At 38.2% G+C, this 22552-nt stretch overlaps 1 protein-coding gene across 2 annotated transcripts in view; it reads left to right on the top strand.

Moving 5' to 3' along the window:
* Positions 1-22552, top strand: part of sorcs3b (sortilin related VPS10 domain containing receptor 3b) — a 40976-nt gene that overhangs the window by 10844 nt on the left and 7580 nt on the right. For both annotated transcript variants that reach the window (XM_032541642.1, XM_032541641.1), the window contains exons 2-19: positions 5994-6061; positions 9635-9734; positions 9898-10056; positions 10222-10295; positions 11115-11179; positions 11768-11886; positions 13685-13774; positions 14032-14211; positions 15577-15723; positions 16612-16714; positions 17099-17175; positions 17324-17415; positions 18236-18343; positions 18507-18624; positions 18819-18952; positions 19513-19626; positions 20396-20567; positions 22181-22367. In XM_032541642.1, coding sequence (XP_032397533.1) covers positions 5994-6061; positions 9635-9734; positions 9898-10056; positions 10222-10295; positions 11115-11179; positions 11768-11886; positions 13685-13774; positions 14032-14211; positions 15577-15723; positions 16612-16714; positions 17099-17175; positions 17324-17415; positions 18236-18343; positions 18507-18624; positions 18819-18952; positions 19513-19626; positions 20396-20567; positions 22181-22367 — 2107 coding nt within the window. The remainder of the gene's footprint in view (positions 1-5993; positions 6062-9634; positions 9735-9897; positions 10057-10221; positions 10296-11114; positions 11180-11767; positions 11887-13684; positions 13775-14031; positions 14212-15576; positions 15724-16611; positions 16715-17098; positions 17176-17323; positions 17416-18235; positions 18344-18506; positions 18625-18818; positions 18953-19512; positions 19627-20395; positions 20568-22180; positions 22368-22552) is intronic.

Raw genomic sequence — 22552 nt, 5'->3', positions numbered from 1 at the left:
AAATAAATAATACATAAAATAAAAAAATAAAATACCCCAAAACACACTATGTGCCATACAACCAAGCAGGAAAATGATCAGTGTCTAATACGTACCTACCCTTTCCTTCTCACTCACCAATGCTGTCGTGTTGTGGTGAATAGTTGTCCTGTTGTGGTGAATAGTTGTCCTGTTGTGGTGAATAGCTGTCGTTTTGTGGTGAATAGTTGTCGTTTTGTGGTGAATAGTTGTCGTGTTAGGGTGAATAGCAACTTACTAACTTTGTCTGTCTGCCGTTTGACTTTTTTAACTGAAAACAGCTGTGTGTTGCAGCTGGAAATTACGCTTTAAGAGTGGTGAAAGTGAACTAAAACTGCAAAGTTATGTAACGAACAACTAAACAATTTTTTGTTTTGTAACTTCTATGTTGTATGTTGTAAAAGATGTTTTTAGTCATAGTGAAGCATTTTTTGGTAAAGTTATTATTGTCATAACTATTATAAATTATATAATTTGTGTATTATCATCTTCATGGCCTGACTCTTTAGTTGGAAAATAGAAAAACAGAAAAATAATTTCTTACTGTACATGTCCATCAACACACAGCCCAGGTGTCTGCACTCAAAGCTTGTCGGATTATGTTTTTATTCAATCTTTTGACAGATTCAAAACCCACCTTTACTTTGTTTATCAAATTTGATGAGGTCACAAAAACTGACCCCCAGAGAGTTGCCTAGAAATATGGCATATTTGGGTAAAAGCCAGCTTATGAAAGCTATTTAAAACATGATTTTATTAGTGTTGATATATCTCAACAGCATTTTGATGTTGTGGTGTGGTTGGACTCAGAAGCGTTAAATAGACAAGAGTAACTCCTGGGAGATGGCTCTGTGTGTAGATGTGTTTATCCTACAGTACAATATACACAACATTATGTGTATTCATGAGAATGTAAATTTGTATCATTTTAGCAATGCACATTTCACTGGGTGCTGAAGGTAAATAAAATATAGATATGTGTTAATGCATGAGCCGTTAGCTATGTTATTGCAAAGAGCCTTACATCACTCACTGTTATTAACTTTGGAGGTCCCTTGGAAATTAATTTAGATCCTTCACTTGGCCCCTCTGGTTAGGTTCAAAAACACTGCCAGATCTACATGAAAGTGGCTGTATTTCTTACACTTCTAAAGATTGCTCCTACTTCCTGTTGTGTGCACCTCCTGAAAAGGAAAGAAACAACAATCTGAAGGTGTGATTTTTAGAGAAAGGGTCCCTTTTTTCCCTTGACTACCCAATTAAACAGAAATAGTTTTTGAGGGGTGGCGTGTTAATGATGCTTTACTGGGGCAACAAGTTCCATTTGGAGCATAATATAAAAAAGCACAATAAAACTGATGTGCTGCAAGTCTATTTCATTTTATTAATAGCTATATTGCAGTACAGTACACAGAAATGATTCATACCTAAATTGTGAGCTGTGTAGAAAACCTTCTGCCCACAAACATGGTGTTGAGATGCCTCTCACGTCCCACTGAAGCACTTTTTAAAAAATGGAGGATTTCTCTTTTAAAAAGAAAGAAGAGGGATGTGGAATTTGGAACGGTTTTGCGTGAATGTGCAAAATATGTATATGCTGCATGCTTGTAGAAGTGTAGCGTGCAGGTCTGTGAGTGGGCGAGGCATTGGAATTAAGGCAATACATTATATCAGATTGATTTAATGGCTCTAAACACTTTGTTGCCATGGTTATTCAGCCACCTGAAAAAGTTAATATACCTTTACATGACCAAACAGCATGTTGTTGTGGAAGTTTCTGTTCAGCGAGGGAGGAATTTGTGAATGAAGAAGAGACCTTTGTTGAAACAAAAATAAAGACAGGCTGAAACTGGATTAAAAGTTTGGATATTCGGTGAAAGAGTTTAATTATTTTCTCGAGAGAACAATCAAACAAAATGACGAGAATGGCAGTTCACAATGCAACAAAGTAACAAGGTGACATTACACATTCTGGTGCCGTGTAACACTGGACAGCTCCTTATATCCTCCTCTGCCCCACCAGAAAAACCCTATCATGTTTTGGGAAAACACTTTGAACCTAAACAAAACACTTCATCTCATTCTTCAGACTTGACGGAGCCAGCTGCTGTCTCTGTCCTAATGATTATTGCGTCAGCAGATGGCCGGCGCTGTCATTCTACCTTAGAAGTTAAGAGATTTATCTTTTCCATAGATTAGTTCCATTTCTGACCTAAAGTTTGGGCAGCCTGAACTTTTACCATTTGTTTATTCCGGTGATAAACAGAGTCACACTGGTTGCTGTCCCTGGGGACTGAGGGCCCTAAAACAGGAGGAGGTGTCGTAGGAAGCGTCACATTGTTGTGGCGGCAAGGGTGAACTAGGGAGACACTGAAGGAACATTGTGGTGATTAACCTAAAACACAGATGACTTTTACGAATGCGTAGAAGTGAATAAACACACAGATAAGGCATCCTGCCTATGTAGAGAATCATTGTCTATGTAATTTCCCCATCACATTCCCCACTTTTGATTACAACCCTAATCATCATACATTTGAAAATTACCAGAAGCATACATGCAATAAAAAGAAAAGGAAAACACTTTTCTGTGAGGGATTTAAGCCTCTGGGCACAAGCTACCACTACATCTAGTCTAAAAGAAGATGAGGATCAAATGCATTCTATGAATCAGGAAGCTGATTCCGAGCTGCAACCGTCCTCATGGTAAGAGGGCAAATGAAACACTTCAGGACCATCATCTTGGAGTTGTAAGGCTTGATACTGAACTTTCTCAAGAGAAAACAAAGGAAAATAATCATTCATATTATGGGATAATACAACAATATCAAAACAGAAACAGATCACAGAGATTACTGGAATCACAATATTCCCCATCCAAGCCTTCCACCCCTCCCCAAATATCCAAGCACCCCAATCGCCCCCTGAATAAGTGTGAGGGACATCTTGAGCCCTACGACTAGTGGCGAGGTGGTTTAACTGATGGACGGTGTCAGTGAGGTTACCTGCAATGTCTGGGATTAATGTGCAGCATTGATCACCTAATACATGACAGAGCCTGAGCTGCTAACAGTAAATCTAGACCCATCTGGTTCTGAAGTAACATGTTACGCATAGCCCACAAGGCTTTAGGAAAATCGCTGAACCCCGCAAACATGACGGCGGTCAGATTTTCCAAACTTTTATGTATCTTATCAATATCATGTGCGTTATTAACTAAACCCTACCATGGAAGAATTCCTGAAACAAATTTGCTACTGTAACTCATCATTTTACATTAAGCTCTTAAAGTAAAATGCAGTCAATGCACAAATAGTTAATTAGGTTTAGCACGAGTGGTTTTATGGGTGAAGCCCGTTTCTGTGAGTGGGGAAACAATTAATCATTAATCAACATTAATCATTGATCCCTACATCGTGTGTAAATTTGCTGATTGAACCCAGTCATACGTTGGAATATGAGTGCGTTGTCTTTGTCAGAAGAAAGAACTCATTTATTTTACACAATGTTAATCATTTGAGTTGATTTTGTCATTTTTGGACTGAAAGTAATCGCATGGTTGCAACAGAAAGGTAGTTGATGCATTAGCTACTACCATGAAGTCTGTTGTCTTAAGGTTGTTGTTTTGTTTATATTTCTCGTACCCCGGTTTCCAATACGGCAGGTTTCTTGTGAAATGTGCGGGTTACATGAAAAAAGACAGAAAAAAGTAACTGGTTAGCCTGTTTTTAAAAGGAATAAAGAAAAAGAAACAAAGACCAAAAAGACTTAAAGAATAACAGAAAGAAAGCAAGAAGGAAAGAAAATAAGGAGGAAAAGAAGGGAAAGCAAGCAACAAGAATAGAATATTAGGATAAAAGGATGACTAAACCCAACTCCTCGGAGGGGGAGGGCCAATCGGAAAAATGATTGGTTGACTTTCCCGGGGCAAAACTCTCTTTGCTCACATCAATAAAACATAAACATAAATAAATGCACTGCTTTTGGCCTTCTAGGGTCCTTACTTAATTTCATGTATGCAAGTGAGCGATGATACGCATGGAAAATTGTATTTACCTAGAAGGCTCAAAATAATTCTGTAAGCCATTTTGTGTTTGTTCGTTACCAGTATTTACATAAATGCAGGGCTGCAGCATAAACTCTTAGAATATGTGTTTAATGCTACTTAATTTACCGGGTTCTCATAGCTCTCCCTCGGCATTTATTATTTTTTATTCATGTATGTTGCTCCCTATTGATCTGAGCCACAGATGCACAGCTATCAATAATGTTGAAGACGTGTCTCCAGTGATGTACTCTTGATGTATCCACTTTGGGACAAATCATCCAAACAGTCATCTGCCTGGCTAGTCGGTTGGTCCCTGAGGTAGATCGTCACTGACCCAATTTAAAGGGTCAGCTTTTGTTAATGAGCCGACCACACAAACACGTTTAAGATGGAGTTCCTAATGACAATTGCAAATTTGTTGCTGAGAGACTTTTTGTCATCGAATTTTGCCATTTTTGCCTTTTTTTAGACACTGTTTAACATCATCAACTAAATTTGTAAGCATTTGATTAAATTGGATCCATGTGCAAGATGGTGCAAGTGATTGAAGCCCATTAAACTGTGAACATTTAATCGTTGTTCACTCAGTTAATTTCCAATTTGCAGTGCTGGATATTTGAATCCCTTTGGTTGGGATGAACCGCCTCTAGTTTGACACTGATAAAATCAATTCCAGATTTAATTTACCTCGTAGTATTTATAATGTCTCATGACACAGTCGTTGTTAGCAAAAGAGAACTAAAGAGTCAAACGATCAACAGTTTGGCAGAGTTTTTCTCTCGTATCTGTTTTTCAAAGCAGGCAATTAGGCCTAACATCAGAGCCACTTAACTAAGTCTGTACTCCAAATTGATTCAGACTCCAGCGTTGGACCTTGCAGACATGGTGCATTTAGTTATGCAAATGCTTATCTCTCTGTGTGATTGGTTAATTAACCTGTAATGCAGATAGTCCCAGCCATGCACATTGGTCGTTTGATGGCTAAATTGTGGGTCAATTGGGTTTTTAACATTTTCAAAGCAGGCTTAGAGGCACGTCTTTTGTTTCTCCAAGTCTTGTGTGGCTTCTCTCGGTTTAATGACTCGTTCCGTGGGTCCCATGAGGTTAATGTGTTTAAACTCACTGTAATTGAGCCTTTGACCTATCTTTCAAGCTTTTTAAAAAAATTCACCGTGTTCCTGCTCCTTGATTTTTATTATAAACCATTCCTTCTCCCTCTCTCCATGCCCTGCCCTAAACTCTCTACCCCAATGCCCATTTTTCTCCTGAGCTATAAACATCCCCATGGCAAGTCATTTATAATGCCATTGGAGTGACAATAATTTGTTTGCACACCATTTCACTCTGCCCTCTGTGCCTTGGCAGGCTTTTATGGGCCACATTTTTGTTTCCTCAGAGAACATGCAAAAGCATTTAGCCAAAAGTGGAACTGGACATCTTCCAATAAGTAAAATGACTGACATAACATCTTCCAGCAACATTTGACATCATCTGTTGGTGCTTTTGCAGCTTACTTTACTATTTTAAAGTTAAAAGCAAGGCAGAATGAAAAAGGAACGCTGAGAGGATTGTGTGGTGAAGCCACTGACTGCATTTCTTCTCATTGTTCAGTGAACAATTGTGTTCAGATTTTGCTGTTATGTAGGTATCATTCCACATGAGTTACAGACACAATTCTTGAAAGCCCACATGGATTTTCATTAGATCCTGCCACTAGGAGACTGACAACATGAGGATCACTTGTCATTAGGATAACATACTGTAAGACGCTGATATTTATTCGTAAAGGGATGTAGCAGATATGTAGTAATCATTCCACGTCATTAGGTGTAGACAGATAAGTATGCTGGTGAGGCACTTATGCAAAACCTTTTTAGTGCAGACGTTGGCATGTAATTAAGCATGTCTGTTGCTGTTGATGTTGCAGGTGATCCTGATCCTGACTAAGCTCTATGACTTCAACCTAGGGGCTGTTACTGAGAGCTCACTCTGGAGGTAAGTTTGTTTTTAATAATTGCTATTTCTTCTTTTCCATTTAAATAGAAAGGTTATGGCATCATTGAAAGGATTTTAAAATAAATACTGCAAGAGCACAGCCCAAAAAACAATAAGTATAATATATTCATAGAGAGTTCAGTATAGTGCATGTGTGATTTATAGTGTTCTTACTTGCTAGAAAATGAACAATCAAGTTACACTGGAAGCCAATATGAAGTATGTTTTCATAAAGCAATCTGAAGTAGTTCAGAAGGAAATATTCTCATCTTTGCTTCCTTCAGCATCATAAATAACACAACTGGAAGACAACCTTTAAAAAAAAATGCCCAACTTATTTTATGTCCATCATCAGCAAAGAACTTTTTGAAAGGCTATTTTTGAGAGGTAAACCGGAAGACATATTGGAAGGATTCTTTGTTGGTGTCTCTTTTCCTCTGACCCAGAATCTTCCTGATGGAGGTTTTTGATTGATTGTCGTCAGTAACCTTTTGTTTCTGAAGCAATTGACAGGCAATTGCTACTGTATATCTGTAGTAATTTCATTCAGTATGTATTGAGAGGTGAGTTACAGTGCCCTGTCAGATCATAAATAGAATGGAATTCATTAAGGATTATACCACAGAGGCCAATTCAGCCCTCTGATATGGCTTCTTTCTCACCTCTCCCATAGCCCGCAGAGAACTCATTTCATTCTGAAATACACATGAAAGAGACCATCAGTCCGCCAAGCATAGAGTTTCAAATTAATATCTGTTTCACCAGAGGCGCCACTAAGATTTACACCCGACTTGACACGTTTTGAAATCCAATATTGTGTACAGGAGGTCTTCCATCATCAAGGTGTCTGCTTAACAATAGCACCACGACTAAATTAGAGTGTACCTCAGGGGGTGCACAAAGGCTCTTAGTATAGGTATTAGAAAAGCAGAGATCTGAATGTTATGAAAAGAAACGGGAGTAAATGATTTCTGTGATAACACAATAAATGATTTATGACTACAGCTCCGGGCCACTGTTGGTGGCAGAATGCAATGTGCAGATCAATGGATGACTTGCAAAAGCTAAACACACATCAAGTCCCTTTGTGGTTTTAGATGGCTACTCTTTCTGCTAAAGAAACTTGTAATAACATAATTTAAGAGTCTTTCTTTCACCGTCTCGATCAAAGATGCCAACTGAAAGGAGTAGGCTACTTAAGCACAAATACAAATGTGTTTAGGGGTAAGTCTTTGTAAACAATTTCAACACCAAAAGGGACGATTCAGATTAATGCACAGACAATGATAGCAGACACTGGGTATCTATCCAATTATGCAGTGAAATTACATTTGGAGGCACTCAGGTAGAACTGAAAGCACGATTGGCTGTTTTTGTGGTGAGGAGAAATATGGAGATTGTGATGGCAAACACAGGATTATACCGCTGCTCTGGAAAGGATGTCTTTAAATTACTTCCACCATCTTCAATGTACAAACATCTACCAGCATGAAAAAAGAATAGTGGCTTTTCTACTACAAGACAACAATATGTTCATGATGTTGTTGTATTCAAGGACTATGCTCGTGTTGGAGGTTTCAGTCCATTTACTGCAAATGGAATTTATTGTATACACTTACGTTACTGTTGACCATATTCCCAAGCATACCTGAGGTTCATAAATGTATTTCCTATCTGTCAGGCTAGTTTCATTACATGTCAGTGTAGCATGAAATCCAGCTTGCAAAGACTTGGTTGACACGTGTAAAGTGAATATTTAGTCTGCACAATGTGTTTGTCATAGCTACATTTTGCGGAATGTTATTATAGTTGCGAGGGGAAAAGCCTAATGAATATGTCAACCGTTTTAATGCAGAAAGCTACCAAACTTGCAACGTGCTTCTCTTGATATTGATATTTTCTCGTTGGTTTTTAAAAGATATGTGATTTCAACTCTGAATGCATTTTTTTCAATTTAGAGCTTTCTTTTTATACAGTGTTAAGGAGGAGTTTCAGATTAGTGCCTGTGCGCTAATACGTTAATAATAATTATTTTTCCTCTCCATTAAACAAAATATTCTAAATGTCCCTGCTGAGTTTTGGGATGTTATGTTGACACTAATGCTGTTCATTGTGAGGTTTAACAAACCTGTTGTATGCATGTTCTTTCTAATAAAATATATGCAAAGTTGATTTTTTTATTTTTTGAAACCTGCATTGTTAAATCCGTAAATCTTTTACTTTCTGTCTTTTGCTGGTCTATTTCTACAGTTATTGCAGTGTTATTTCCACAGATGGTTAATCATTTAATTTGACAGACTAACCCAATATTTCAGTAAATGTATTAATTTGCTTTGACTGCTGCTTCACCTTCACCAGTTGACATTGTTGTTTTCGGCATCTTAAAGTATTACACTTGTTCATCTTGTTCTATGTATTCTATGTATTTTATAACATGCGTGCACAACACATTTGCATTACTGTCTTAGCAACGTTCTCACTAAATTTTGACTTTTTCAACAAACATAAAACTCAAATTTGTTTAGATAATATTTCTCAGTCAACATACTAATCTTCAGCCTGAAAAAACATTAGTCTAGTTAGATAATCCCTGCTTTCCACTGTTTGTCCTGTTTCTTGGTGTTGGTATAAATTATGTACATGACTATTTTTTTGAATTTCCAAGAGTTTAATCCAGTTTTTTGGATTTTCACTATTCATGATATTTATACAACATCCTACATATAAGGCTTTTGAAATTGTACGTGAATATTAATGAGATTATAGCAGGTTGAAAAATAATAATGGCTAATGTTAAAGTCAATACCGTCAGTTAAGTTTTGCTTGACTACTTTAATTTTTAAAAGTCTTTTATATATCTATCTATATACATATATACATATACATATATCTATATATATGTAAATTAGTTTGCGTTATCTTTTGAAATCCAGCTACTTTGTGAGCAGGCTTTAGTTACTTTCCATCTCACTTGTGGTCAAAACCTCTGACGGATTTCTTCCACAGTTATTAATTTAATTGGTCTGTTTGTGCTGCACATTTCTGTAAAACACTAACTGACTACTTGAAAGCTCTGCTTTTTATTCAACCGCCACCCTGTGCTGTTGAAAATGATGGTTGAATAAAGAGCTGACTCTTTCATTAGTGAGTGTGTTTTTCCATGTTATTTTTTCCCATTTGGTCTTTTGTATAATTTGAACATCTAAAGTACTACTACTACGGACTAGTGGAATAATGACTCACCTTTTTAGCATGGCATATTTCTTGCAGAATTGCATCAAAGTGCTTTATTAGAGCAATACAAACAAAAATAACACATTAGCAAGAAGCTAGTCTCTATCTCTGCAAGTTCATTTTCATTCCATAAGGCAAAAGGCTGCCCGAGAGGTAGAAAATCAATCTAAAAACGCAAGGTATGCTTTGGAGTTGCAGTCATGCGAAGGATAACTGATTTGCAGTTAATCGGCTAAAGAATGCCAAACCACTGGTATGGTGCTTTAAAATCTGTCTCAGGCAAGTTTCTAATGTTTTTTTTCATCCTACATACAACATGTTGTTTTTGTTTGTGTACAGATCCTCTGATTATGGAAGCACCTACACCAAACTCAACGACAAAGTGGGCTCAAGGACAGTTTTAAGTTACCTGTACGTCTGCCCTACCAACAAACAGAAGGTCAGCATTTCCCTGTTGCTTTTATCTCTCTGTCTGATCTCTCACAAGCATGGTCCTGACATCAAATTACATTTTCTTTTAAAAATTGCAGCCAAATGACAGTATCTCTGTCTCTCTCTCCCTCTTCTAATGCCTATCCCTCGTCTGGCCCTCTGTACTTTAGATAATGATGCTTAGCGACCCAGAGGTAGAGAGCGCTGTTCTGATCAGTTCAGATGAAGGGGCAAGCTTTGAGAAGTATCCCATTAACTTCAATATCCTGAGCCTGCTCTTCCACCCTGCACAGGAGAACTGGATACTGGCTTACAGTCATGACAGCAAGGTAGCATATTATGAAGATAATATATGGTGCTGAAACCTGTTTTATTTTTACTTTATTTATTATATATTATTTATTTATGTGATTCTGCTGTGGATGTGATGATAGCTGTGCTGCTCATTAACATTATCTATGTGTGATAAAAATGGGCCCAATTGTATCTTGCAGCTGTACAGTTCAATGGACTTTGGGAGGAAATGGCAACTTGTTCATGACAATGTGATGCCAGGACGATTCTACTGGTATGATTATGTGCATCCTATTTTTCTAAAGTGATTAATTGTAATTTGCTAATTTGATAGTGTTCATGCCCCCTATGCTGCCAGATGGATCCAGTGACCTATTGTCTAAAACAGATCTCCTCCATGGCTGTCAAGCAAAAAACCGATTATATTCATGTCACGTAGACTTGGAGAAATATTGTTCTTCTTTTTCCATAGCACAAACATGACATGCTGTTTTTGTTGTCACTGTCATTTAGTAATCTCGACTGCTCGGGCACAAGGCAGTGAATAATGATGTGAGCCCATTTATCCCTGTTTGTCATGGTACTTGTCAAACCCAAGAGTGTTTTTTAGCTGTGAAAGAAAGGACATTAGTTGGAGGACATCCTCTCAACATGCATGAACAGCGAGACGTTAGATAAATAAGAACAGCGCAGCAGGTATACCGAAACAATGCATTATTTGTGCTCTTGAAAACCATTCCTTCATGCACATTATGTCAGATAGTTATTTTTCACAATGGTGTTGCAGCCACTAACAATTTCATAACAACTCACATTTGCCATGGTAGATACTGTATGTCTCGTAATAGCTATTGTTGTTGGGTCCTGTGCTGATGCCTGGTACAGTGAGATTAATTGCTGCTGCAGATTCTTCACTGATTTGCAAGGGATAAAGACATCTTTCTACGGGTTTTGTCAGAATAGGGTTGTCCATCTGCAGATATGATGCTATACCTGACCCTCCTATCCTTTATCTTATTCTCATTTTACCTTTTCTTCCCCATCTCCACTTCTGTCTGCTCCCTCTATCTTCTCCTTCTCACACTCTTCCAAGGGCGGTAATGGGGCTGGACAGAGAATCAGATGTGGTCCACATTGAGACGCGTATCGCGAAAGGCCGTGAGTCCTGCACTCCAGTCCTCCGCTGTAGCAAGACCCACAGGACCCCTTGCTTTTCATTTAGAGCGAGGTCACGGGAAAGTTCTGTTGTTAAGATTGGTCCCTGAAGTCTAGTAAGGCTGACAAAAACGGGGAGTTTTAGTGGGTTGATGAATGTTTCTTCTCTTTAATCTGTCCCCATGTGTCTCATAGATAAACCTCAACTTCCCCCTTGTAAAAAGCATGGTATAGTCTGTCAAACCAATTACAGGGGTTTCCTACATTGGAAAATATTCTCATATTTACCCTTTGGTGAGAAAATGTGTCTCTGAATTACCATAGAAACCCTTCTTGTCTCACATGAATACTGCATTAGTCTTAAATCTCAACTAATTTGAAATGTAAAAGGGCCAACTATCCACTGTAGTAGTAGTTGTTGTTTTTTCTACATTATTTCTCTAGTTACCTTATATTAAAGTTGTTTCACAACTGTGAACTATGTGTACCATTATGCATAATGTTTAGCTGCTCCAGTGCATACAGAGTACAATTTGAAGGTGTAAATGGTTGTAATTTACTTCTGATTGATTTCCTTTTTCCTCTCTCCAGGCGCCCAGTATGTGAAGTGCAGAGCCCAACGATGCACAGAAGGCAACAGACTGTACCTCTTTCCTGGACATGTAGACACAAACTCACTGGTTGTGCAGGATGAATACGTTTTCACACAGGTTTGCATAGTAACAGATTACTTTACTTTTTCTTGTACATCTTTTCACGCAAAGGCTTCTGTCTTCGTGAACTTTGATTTTCAATTTTATTTTTTTTATTTAGGTCTCTCGGGCATCCAATTCATGCTTTTCTATCAAAACCCACATTATGGCTTTCCCCAACACACCTGTTCCCCACTTGCCCGATGTGTGTTTTGATTATGTTTTGTCTCGTTCATGTGACGGCACGCTCAGTGTTTGAGTTTCCGCACAGACATACTCCATTTCTGAAAAATGTGTTTGCTAGCTGAGCTCACACGGCAAAGGAACTGTGAATAGACAGGTCGGTGTCCTTATTACTATTCACTCTGACTTTGACTCCAATTAGACACTGGCAGTCAGGGTCATCATTAGAAATTTAATTTTCAAATGCCCTCAGCTGTCATTGATTTCCATCCACAGCTAAGTCATTTTCTGCTGGTCAGTCTTGATGCATCTGCTCATCCTGTTAGACTCCAGCTAAGTTTCAGGAAAATAAAAAATCAAATGATACAGTTTTCTAGGGCTCAGTGTTTGTAGTAAATCACTCTGCACTATTACATTTCAAATAAACGCCCCTAAATGTTTGCTGTTCGATTTTAATTTATTTATCCACAGATTTAATCTTCTGATATGATGTTGCAGCAGCGACACTTTAGCGTTGACCCAGTTTCACTTTCAACACACTTTATCCACATACTTGATTGGAATGGCTGTGATGTAAGAATGAAAATGTATGAGAAAAAAATATCACAGTGTGATTCAGAAATGGTGATTCAATAAAATGCCCAAATTGCATTTAGCTGAGATGAGATTGACCGTCAAGGCAGAGGCGCAGAGGCAGACATGAAGAAGATGTCTGGTGAAAATAACTGGACACACAGAGTGTCTGTGTGGCGCTGTGGTGGCACAGATGACTTTCTTGTGACTTTCATTGCTCGGGGCAGTTGGATTTAACTTGACAAAGAGTAATGAGGTTATCGATTGGGCTACAACGAAATAAGCAGTCTTCAACACCTCCAAAGTCTCTTGGGAGAGAAGGAACAGCCAAGTGCAACATCCTCAAAAATGTGGCCTGGGAAAATGCAGCTCATTGATTTTCGATAGATTATTCCATTAGAGTCCTAATGTAGTGTGTTGGGGGACAAACACCATCCTTCTAGTTGATTAGAAAATAAGCAATCAACTAGTGTTGCTCTGCCCTGTAAGTGGACGGGAAAGTGTTAGTGCATTAAGATCTTCAAGACACACTTCAGAGAAAGCCAACACACTTTTCAGTGCCTTTTAGCATTAGACTAACTGAGATAATGCTAATACATGTATGTCAGTTATGCATTGCAAATTAATACACCTCTTTCAGGAGACAGTTTAGTTTCATGTCCTTATTTCACATTTGGGACGTGACTGTTGGAAGAAAAAAGAAAAAAAACTCCCATCCCATTTTGCACTTTCCTTTTCCGGACAGGCTATGCAGTGTTTCTCAAATGCCCCTAATTTTTTTTAAACTGCTAATTTAAAAATACGTCATTCATAATTCCTTAAATAATTATACTATAATAATGAATGAATTAAGTGATGGATTCCAAACATTTGGAATGTAGCATTTATGTGTTCTTGTTTAAAAAAGGTTATTGTTTAGTGAATCTATCCCTGCCGGCGGTATAGACTCATTTTTCTACCAAAAATGTTTTGCGCTGGTCAGGGGGTACTTGACTTAAAAAAAAACAGTATATGTGAGCTATTTAAAGAATGACAAAACTTCTTTGACTTCATTGCAAAGGTAACCAAGTCGGGACGAGCCAGCTACTTTGTCTCCTACATGAGAGAATCCTTTAAGCGGATGAAATTACCTAAATATTGTCTCCCAAAGGTAAGAAACACCACATAACTGTAAAAACACAAACATATTATTATAGAGAAACGTGATTAGTGTCTCTCTTGTAGAATACAAGCCATACAGATTTTAGTTGGTAAAAAAATGGCATACTTTATTACATCTTTTAAACTCCCCAACCATACATGGCTTCTCTTCTAAGTCTTGTTTGTGTTTGCTCACTTGCATCTATTATTCTCACCCGTTCTCTCTTTTCATCTGTCTCACTTTCTTTCATCAACACCTGCCTGCAGGACATGCATATAATCAGTACAGATGAGAAGCAGGTATTTGCTGCAGTCCAGGAGTGGAATCAGAACAACACCTACAGCCTGTATATCTCAGACTCCCCCGGGGTCTACTTCACCCTTTCGTTGGAAAACCTGAGAACCAGCAGAGGACCTGCCGGTAATTTACTGGTTGACTTTTATAAGGTGCGTACTTTGTCTTGTTCATGGGCTACTGCTGTCACTGCACCACTAATGCCTCTTTCACTTATTCCAAAATGTAGTAGAAAACATTGTTTAACCTGTGATTTTAATTAAAGTAGGGCAGAAACTACCTAATATTTTCATTTTCAAATAATCTGGCTATTATTTTCTCCAATTATTGATTAGTTGTTTTGTCTACAATATAACAGTATATTATATATCTACAATATTGTATCATATTTTTCAGATCCTAAGGGGACATTCAAATTGCTTGTTTATCTGATCAACAGAATAATGCCAAAAATATTAATTTTAATGTGATATAAAACAGAGAAAAGTAGCAAATCCTCACATTTTAGGAGGTAAAACGCAGTCATGGAATGCAACTAAGAAAATTACTTAGGTACTTTACTTGAGTATTACTTGCTGCTATACTGCTACACTACTGCTTTTGAGAGATAATAGTTGTACCTGACTCCACAGTGCTGTGGACATATGTTCCAGGATAGGAGAAACAAAGGGTCTTAGTTGTTTGCATTTCTTTAAACCAATCACAATTGTCTTGGGGGCAGTGCTAAGTTCTGGACGCAATAACGGAGGCTCTGCAAAATGGTCTTGGCAAGGAACTTGTTTTAGTGGAACATTTGCACCCCGCAAAACACAACGCCACATACAGAATTAAATGAAGTTGTTCACACAATACAGTTTACACAAAACAGTAACGTAAGCTTTAAATTAGCTGGATACATGGTTAAATGTAATTTTCTCTCACCAGTGTATTGCAGTGTGTAGTTTGTCCATAACAAATCCCAGCCAATCGGTCCTAAAAACATCCCATTTAGGTAGTAAATGTTGTAAACATAGTATATGTATATAACCTTATTGCACAATCCAAATTTTCTTCAAAACTTACCATTTTCAGCGTGTAGCTTGCTATCTCAAAGCCTGTTGTTCCAGTAGCAAAGGGATTTTAAGAACGGCAACACACACAAAGCAATAGGATATCAGGCTTTATATAATAATAATAATAATAATAATAATGAACTAACAAAAAAAATAATAACAGTGACGAGTTTCTTTTAGAATACTTTTGATACATTAAACATTATTTTGCTAATACTTCTGTACTTTAACATTTTGAAAACAAGACTTTAACTTCTAACAAAGTATTTTTACACATTGGTATTGCTTATTCTACTTCAGTAAAGGGTCTGAATGCTTCTTTCACCACTGCTCGAATGATAAAGTGATTCATTTTCTGTTAATCTACTAATCCTCTTAGCTCTAAAGCACCATGAATATGATTGTTATTGTACATTGGGAAAATACCATGGACAATAAATGCATCTTTGCTGTTTTCCTTCGCAGGTTGAGGGGATAAATGGCATGTATCTTGCCAACAAACTATTGGACAATCATGTCAAGACTTTCATCACATACAACAAGGGACAAACATGGGCCCTGCTGCCAGCTCCTGCCACTGATGTGGCTGGAAATAACCTTCACTGCATTCTGGTGAGTTTGAGCCTCTGGGCAGGAGTGAATGAATGCTCGTATTCATGCGAAAGGAAGCTTATGAAATATATAATTTATCAAATGTTTCAACCTCATCAACTGGATGTTCTTTGGTTCTGAGTCATATTTGCAAAGGGCGAGGCGCCAGTTTCAGCATCAGCCGCCTGAATGGGCGAGGAGATGCTCTGCTGGAAGATTCTCATTATCAGTGTAACGCACAGCATCATCGTGTATAGTTTCAGGGGTCGAGACTTTCCATTAACCTCTGTGATTTCAATTTACTACCCATAGTCACACTGGACTAATGGATGTTAGATTACACTAAATTAACATTGAGATACCGTTTTGTTATTCAGCTGGTATGAAATTAATCTAATCCAGTCAGTATGTTCTTTATAGTATGTTTAAAATAATGTAAATTGTTCAGTTAATAGCAGATTATTACATTCCTCCTTGTCATACCGATGACCATTTTGCTCTTGTCTACATTCTGACCCCCCCGGTCCAATCTCTGCTGTTTGAAAAGCTGTATTGATGTTTTTCAATGTGGTTTAGTCTGAGAGATGAGTGAAAATGATTTGAATCAATTTTGCCAGTTTTATCAGTGCATCTTTGAGAATTTTAATTACATGCCTTGTTTGCTTTAGAATGAAACAATTCAAATGCCCTCTGTGTCCTCTCAGCCATTTTCTGTCTTTTTATTCCAGGCAGAGGAAATGAGAGGAACAAAGTATCTTTGTTTTATAAATGCTATCTGGAAATGTTAGCACTTTCCTCTCAACGGGAAGCATAGTTTGAAGGCAAAGCTAATTATAAGTGCTTCTATGAAGATCTGTCTGATAAATACTGTCTCAACGTGTGCTCCATTGGAATCTGTTTTGTTGACAGCCATTTTGTTCGCTGCATCTTCATCTGGAGATGTCGGAGAATCCCTACACGTCTGGACCCATCACCAGCAAAACGTCTGTGCCAGGAATCATTGTGGCTACAGGTACATAGTTACCTGAAGGAAGTGCATTCTATTTATAGAATAAATAGATTAGACCAGATGTATCCCTACTTTCTCAGAAAAATGCATTTTAGCAGTCCAACTACAAAAAAACACAAAACTAATCACACAGTGCCCTCTTTCTGTCATTGAAATCAGACACTGAAACTTCAACTCCTAAGTCTTATCTTAAATATTTTGGGTGAGATGATTAGGTTGCAGACATAAACATATTCTATAGTGGGAAATGAGGACCTGTATGGATTCACAAAATAGCTCTTAACGATTTTATCAGGTGATTGTGTATAGGGATTGTGCATTGTGTATTAGGGAGTCTTTGCTATGTAAATACACACCGAGTGAAATTATTCATGTTTTTGTACTCAGGGAATATCGGAAAAGAGCTGTCCTCCAGTAACCTTGGGATGTTTATAACATCTGATGCAGGAAATAGCTGGAGACAGGTGGTTCTACACACACACACACACACACACACACACACACACACACACACACACCGCATGCGTTTACCTTAAATGGATTATGTATTCCTATTTAAAGTGAGCTGTCATGAGCAGAGCAAATGTGTTTTTTCAATGTGTACCAATACAGATTTTTGATGAAGAGCACAACGTTTGGTTTCTTGACAATGGAGGGGCTTTGCTGGCAGTCTTACATGCAGCGAAACCTATTCGACACTTATGGTAGGTGTAGCTACGCCTACTGCTCAACAATAGCTGACATCATAATTACTGTAGGTATAAACTATAGGTATTGGACTTGTAGTGGGAAATTACCTGGGAATAATTTCCGTTTTTTTTCTGTTTGATGCAGCATATGATTACATTTAATGTTTTGAAATGCTAATGGGCCAAGTTTGCATGATTATTGTATCAACACAGCAGCTTCAGAACTGTCAGAATCATTTATAACAGCAGAGAATCTGTTATAGCTTTGTACTCTAGGTTGGATATGATGGTTTGAGTGCTTTTATGTAAATGAAAAGTGGAGCAGGGTGGAAATATGAGACTGAAAATGCCCTCATAAGTCCCACATATTGCGGGCGCTTTGTAACACTATCTGCTTTGATGCCCCTGCACATTACAGCCCTGTCAAAAGTGATTAAGCTCTCGGAAAGTTGATTTGAAACCCCCCAAATCTATTTCTAATGTTACAACCTGAGTCATGTCTCTCTTTTCTGTTGTTTTGTCACCTTCAAAAATGTCCCTGGGCCGAGGAACATTTGTTCTATTGTTCAACTCTGTGTCAAGATAATTTTTCACATCGAAGAGAATCTGACGTGCTTAATTTTTCAGCTGTGACAAATGCTAAATCACCTGAAATCTTTTATCATATTTCTTTGTGCCTTGTTTTTCACTGCTTAACCTCTGTGCTTGGGATGTTTAATGGTATACGCATAGCGAAGACAATATATTTAGCCACTGCAGAGAGATAAACATGGATGCATAGACAGAAGGACAGATGTTCATGCGTTGACATCTGTTGTTGTTTTTTTTCCTGAAGGATCAGTCTAGACGAAGGAAAAAAATGGGACCGCCATAGTTTCTCCTTGGCACATCTATATGTGGACGGAGTATTAATGGAGCCAGAATCTGACAATCATATTATCACGTAAGGAAGAGCCAGTCCAGCAGAAGTAAAACAAATATTATCAGGCTTAAAGCATTCAGCATGAATGACAGACTTAAGAATTGCATTTGGTGCAAGAAACGTGTATATCTTCATCTCAAAATAGTCTCATCTGAAATTTGCGTTTTGTTGAATTACATTTTAGTTTCTTTGGACACTTCAGTCATCGGTCGGAGTGGCAGCTGATCAAGATAGACTACAAGGGCCTCTTTAGCAGGAGATGCATGGATGGAGATTATCAAACATGGAACCTGCAAAACAAGGTAACAGGAATATTAAACATTTTTGATTTAGTGTCAGCTTCAAGAGATACATGTTTGTCTGTCGTCATTGTAAACACACAGCAGCAACACTTGCTTAATGCAGGAACAAAAATCTTTCTTTCTGTAGATCTTTTCTTCCCAGAGTTTCTTTCAACCTTGTAAAAAACTACATGATCTTTTTGTTTGTTTGATAGGGAGAGCTGTGTGTGATGGGCGAGAAGCAGACCTACATGAAGCGCAGGCCAGGCAACCGTTGCATGCTTGCCCAGGACTATTCGAGGATCTCTTTCTCAGAGCCATGTCCCTGCACAGCCTATGATTTTGAATGGTAATTACTTCTTCTCGCAGCTTTCCCAACTGGGACTATACTGTAACTGAGACTTTTATCCTCAGTGAGCCTTAATTTTTTTCATACCATGTTTACCACATACCCCCTCTCCTTTGAAAATCTGATTCACTTATATTTAATTACGACTGCTTGTAGACGTTTGTAATAAAAAACAGAAGTATAATTTTGCAGAACTTCGTATGCCTTAATATCCATCGTACATGGTGATGTACAATTCATCAAATGTATTTATAGTTTTGAAATTGTAGATGCGAGTTTATGGGAACTTTTAATCGTGATTTTTAAATTTGCATAATGTCAAGTGACTTAGTAGAATTCAGTTAATAATTAATCATCAATTAATTTTAAATATCTTTTATCCATCTGTCTGAAATTCTGTTTGATCCTGCTTGTCTGACAATCATGTCTCTAGTTATGGTCTTAAAATATGCCAGGAAGCACTAACTGCAAAGAATTTGCCCCACTACAAAAGCTTGTAGAAGCTAGATTATTTGAGTAGCAGTGTTTATCATTGAAGATGTATCGTGTTTTTTTGGCAGTGATTATGGGTGGGAACGCCAGGCAGGCGGAAAGTGCTCCCCTGCCTTTTGGTTTAATCCTAATGGTTTGGCGAAAAGCTGCAGCACCAGCCAAAGCTTTCTTAACAGCACAGGGTAAGTGGCCCCTAATGTTCAATCCATCACAAAACAGTATTATTCCATTTCAGCTTGTTTGTCACGTTGTCTTGAACACAAGCATAAAATAATAGTTCACTTCCTCAATGGTTCAGAAAAGAGCCTCAGAGATGAGCTGAAAAAAGTAACCTAGACTGTCCCAGTTCCATAATACATGATAATGCTGAGCCAGTTTTGAGTATGCAACGTGTTCACACTCAAAAAGTGACACAATTGAGTATACTCAAAGAGGCCAGTATGCATACTACTGTAAATCTGTGTGCTGTTGATTGACACTTTTGTCCCACAACAAATTTCCGAATTGAAACCGAGGAGCTGCTCAGAACTGGAATTTTTTTAAATTCTGGATGCTAGTGAAACAGTTCCAGAAACATAAAAACAAAAAACAAAACAAAAAATATTAAATATTTGTTAAAACATTTTGCTTTCTCTTTTGTGATATTTATTAACCAGTAGCGTTATAAGTTCCTGTATGATTGATATCCACTGCAACAAGTCTCCATTCACTGAAGTACATAGATTTATGCAAAGTTATATACTATGGAAATTACCAAATAGTAGGGGTGCTCGATTCAGAAAATGCTCAAGATTTGATTCAAAATCGATTTTTTTTTTTCAAAAACAATTCTCAATATGAATCGATTTTGAATTGGTAGAGCTTGAATCAATTCATGAATGTGAATCAATTTTTTTGCGATTATTTATGGGATCATGACAAAACACTTTTTTTTTACTTCATGCTTTAAAGGTATCGAAAGGTTTTGTCCAACAACTGTAAAGAGGAAGGGAGGAACGTGTACTCACCCAAGAGGCAATTGTGTCGTCCGAGACCACCCCGAGGCCTCCGGCTGTCCACCAATCAAGGGGAGCTCAGCGCCACTGTTGGAAGCAACGTTACTTTCATGGTCTACCTTGACGATGTGAGTCCAATCCCTCTCTATCATCACTTCTGACCCACTAGAGTGTAAGGCGGCCAGTTTCTGTATCTGCAGAGACCCTGCCCTCTGCCTGTATTTTGTCTTTTCTTGTCATTTTGCTGTGTTCAGGACCTTTCTGAGTGTTTCGCTGCCCCTCACTCTGCATCCAGCTGTCACTCCTCTGCCACTTCTCCCTCGGGGCTCTGTTCTGCCCTGGCTGATACTGTAATCAGTGTTGTCTAAGTCGGAAGCTTGGAAAGCTCCGCTAAATTCTCCTGTCTGGAAACAAATACTACGCCCATAAAGCTAGACAAAATATAGCTCGCTGGCTAGTTTCGTTGCAGGGAAGGAGGGGCCAACTTTGAATGTTGTGTTCACAAATCCTACTTATTCTGCTATTAGACAAATTAAGATTTTGACCGGATGATGATACTAAATGTAAAGTCAGATGATCACCATTATTAGAGGGGCATGAAGGTGTGTACAAATTGCATGGCAATCAGTCTTTCATATTTTCAAGATATTTTACACAAACTAAAAAAGCAAAAAATGCCAACCTCATGTTGGTGCAAGAGGAAAAGTCAGGGGATCACCAATGTCAGGATACACCCACTGGGTACCATGAAGGTGTCCATCAAATTTCATGTAAATCTGTCTAATAGTTATTTAGATATTTCAGTCTAGAGCCACCAACATGGCTTAAACCATCTTTCCCACTTCCCTGTAGTGTAGCCGTGAAAACAATTTTGTTTTTATTTACCCAGGTTTTGAGATATCGTTGAGATTTCTGCCTCCAGCCTAACACTATGGGGTGAATCCAGTTTTATTTGCAACAAAATAAAAAGTACAAACAGTATAATTATTTTTATTGCTGAATAAATACTGTTGTTGATGATTCTTTAAATATTGTGAGCAGGGGCAACCTCTAGCTCGTCCAGAAAGAGCGTGTGTCCCATGTAGGCTGAGGCCCCCCCCCCCCCCCCCCCCCCCCAAGAAAATAATCTTTAAAAAAATATTGTGAGCACCACAAATTAAACTAGACGGCTGGATGCCACAAGTAGAAAACCTGTTCTATTGTTTTTAGTAGTGTAGGTGAAATACTCTTTAATTATGGTAATATGTGTTTTTTTAATGATGTTATCAGTTGGAAGGATGTGCACCATATGATAAACTAATCCTTGGTAAACTTTCATGACGTCTGTACCTCTCCTTTAATTTAATTTTTTTAAGATTATTTTTGGCCTTTGTTTTTTATAGGAAAGCTGAATACATGAAAGGGAAGATAGATGGGAATTACATGCAGCAAAGGGCTGCAGGTCAAAGTCAAACCTTGCTGCGTCAAGGAGTAAATCTCTATATATGGGTGCCCGCTCTACCAACTGAGCTATCCATGCACCTTCTGTAGCTCTCCTTTTACTTTAGTCTTCTTTTCTCAGTTGAGTTTCTGTCTCCTTCCATTCATATTCACCTGCCGAGAGTTTGTGACACGGCTTATAGGTCATCTCAGCCAAAGCACTTAGTAGTGGACTGTGCTTACTTTACTTGTACACGGTCTAATTGAAGTATCCTGACCTAAGCCGCAGTGACAGATGCCATGTCTTACCGTCTGTCCACAGGGAGACTCGCTGAGGACCAGCATCCAGCTAGACTTTGGGGACGGCATCAAGATCACATACTCTAACTTGAGCAGGACGGATGATGGCATCAGCCACATCTACAGAACGACTGGGATTTACCGAGTGACAGCTACTGCTGAAAACAACCAGGGATCTGACAGCAACACACTGTTCTTACACATCACCAGTATGTGAATAAGAAACATCATTACTCATTCCCGCGGCAGTGCATATAGCATGAATCTCTCCTCTTTCATGGATAGTCACGTTCCCACTTGGCTGAATTTCATTTCAGTCATGGCTGTATTACTTTTATGCATCTTAGCCTTGGAAAATGGAAAAACACTCCTGGAGCTACATGTACATCAGCTG

This window comes from Etheostoma spectabile, chromosome 17 (genome assembly GCF_008692095.1).
Source record: "Etheostoma spectabile isolate EspeVRDwgs_2016 chromosome 17, UIUC_Espe_1.0, whole genome shotgun sequence".
Taxonomy (NCBI): domain Eukaryota; kingdom Metazoa; phylum Chordata; class Actinopteri; order Perciformes; family Percidae; genus Etheostoma; species Etheostoma spectabile.
The sequence above is the reverse complement of the archived record's forward strand: the minus strand, read 5'-3'. Positions and strand labels throughout refer to the sequence as shown.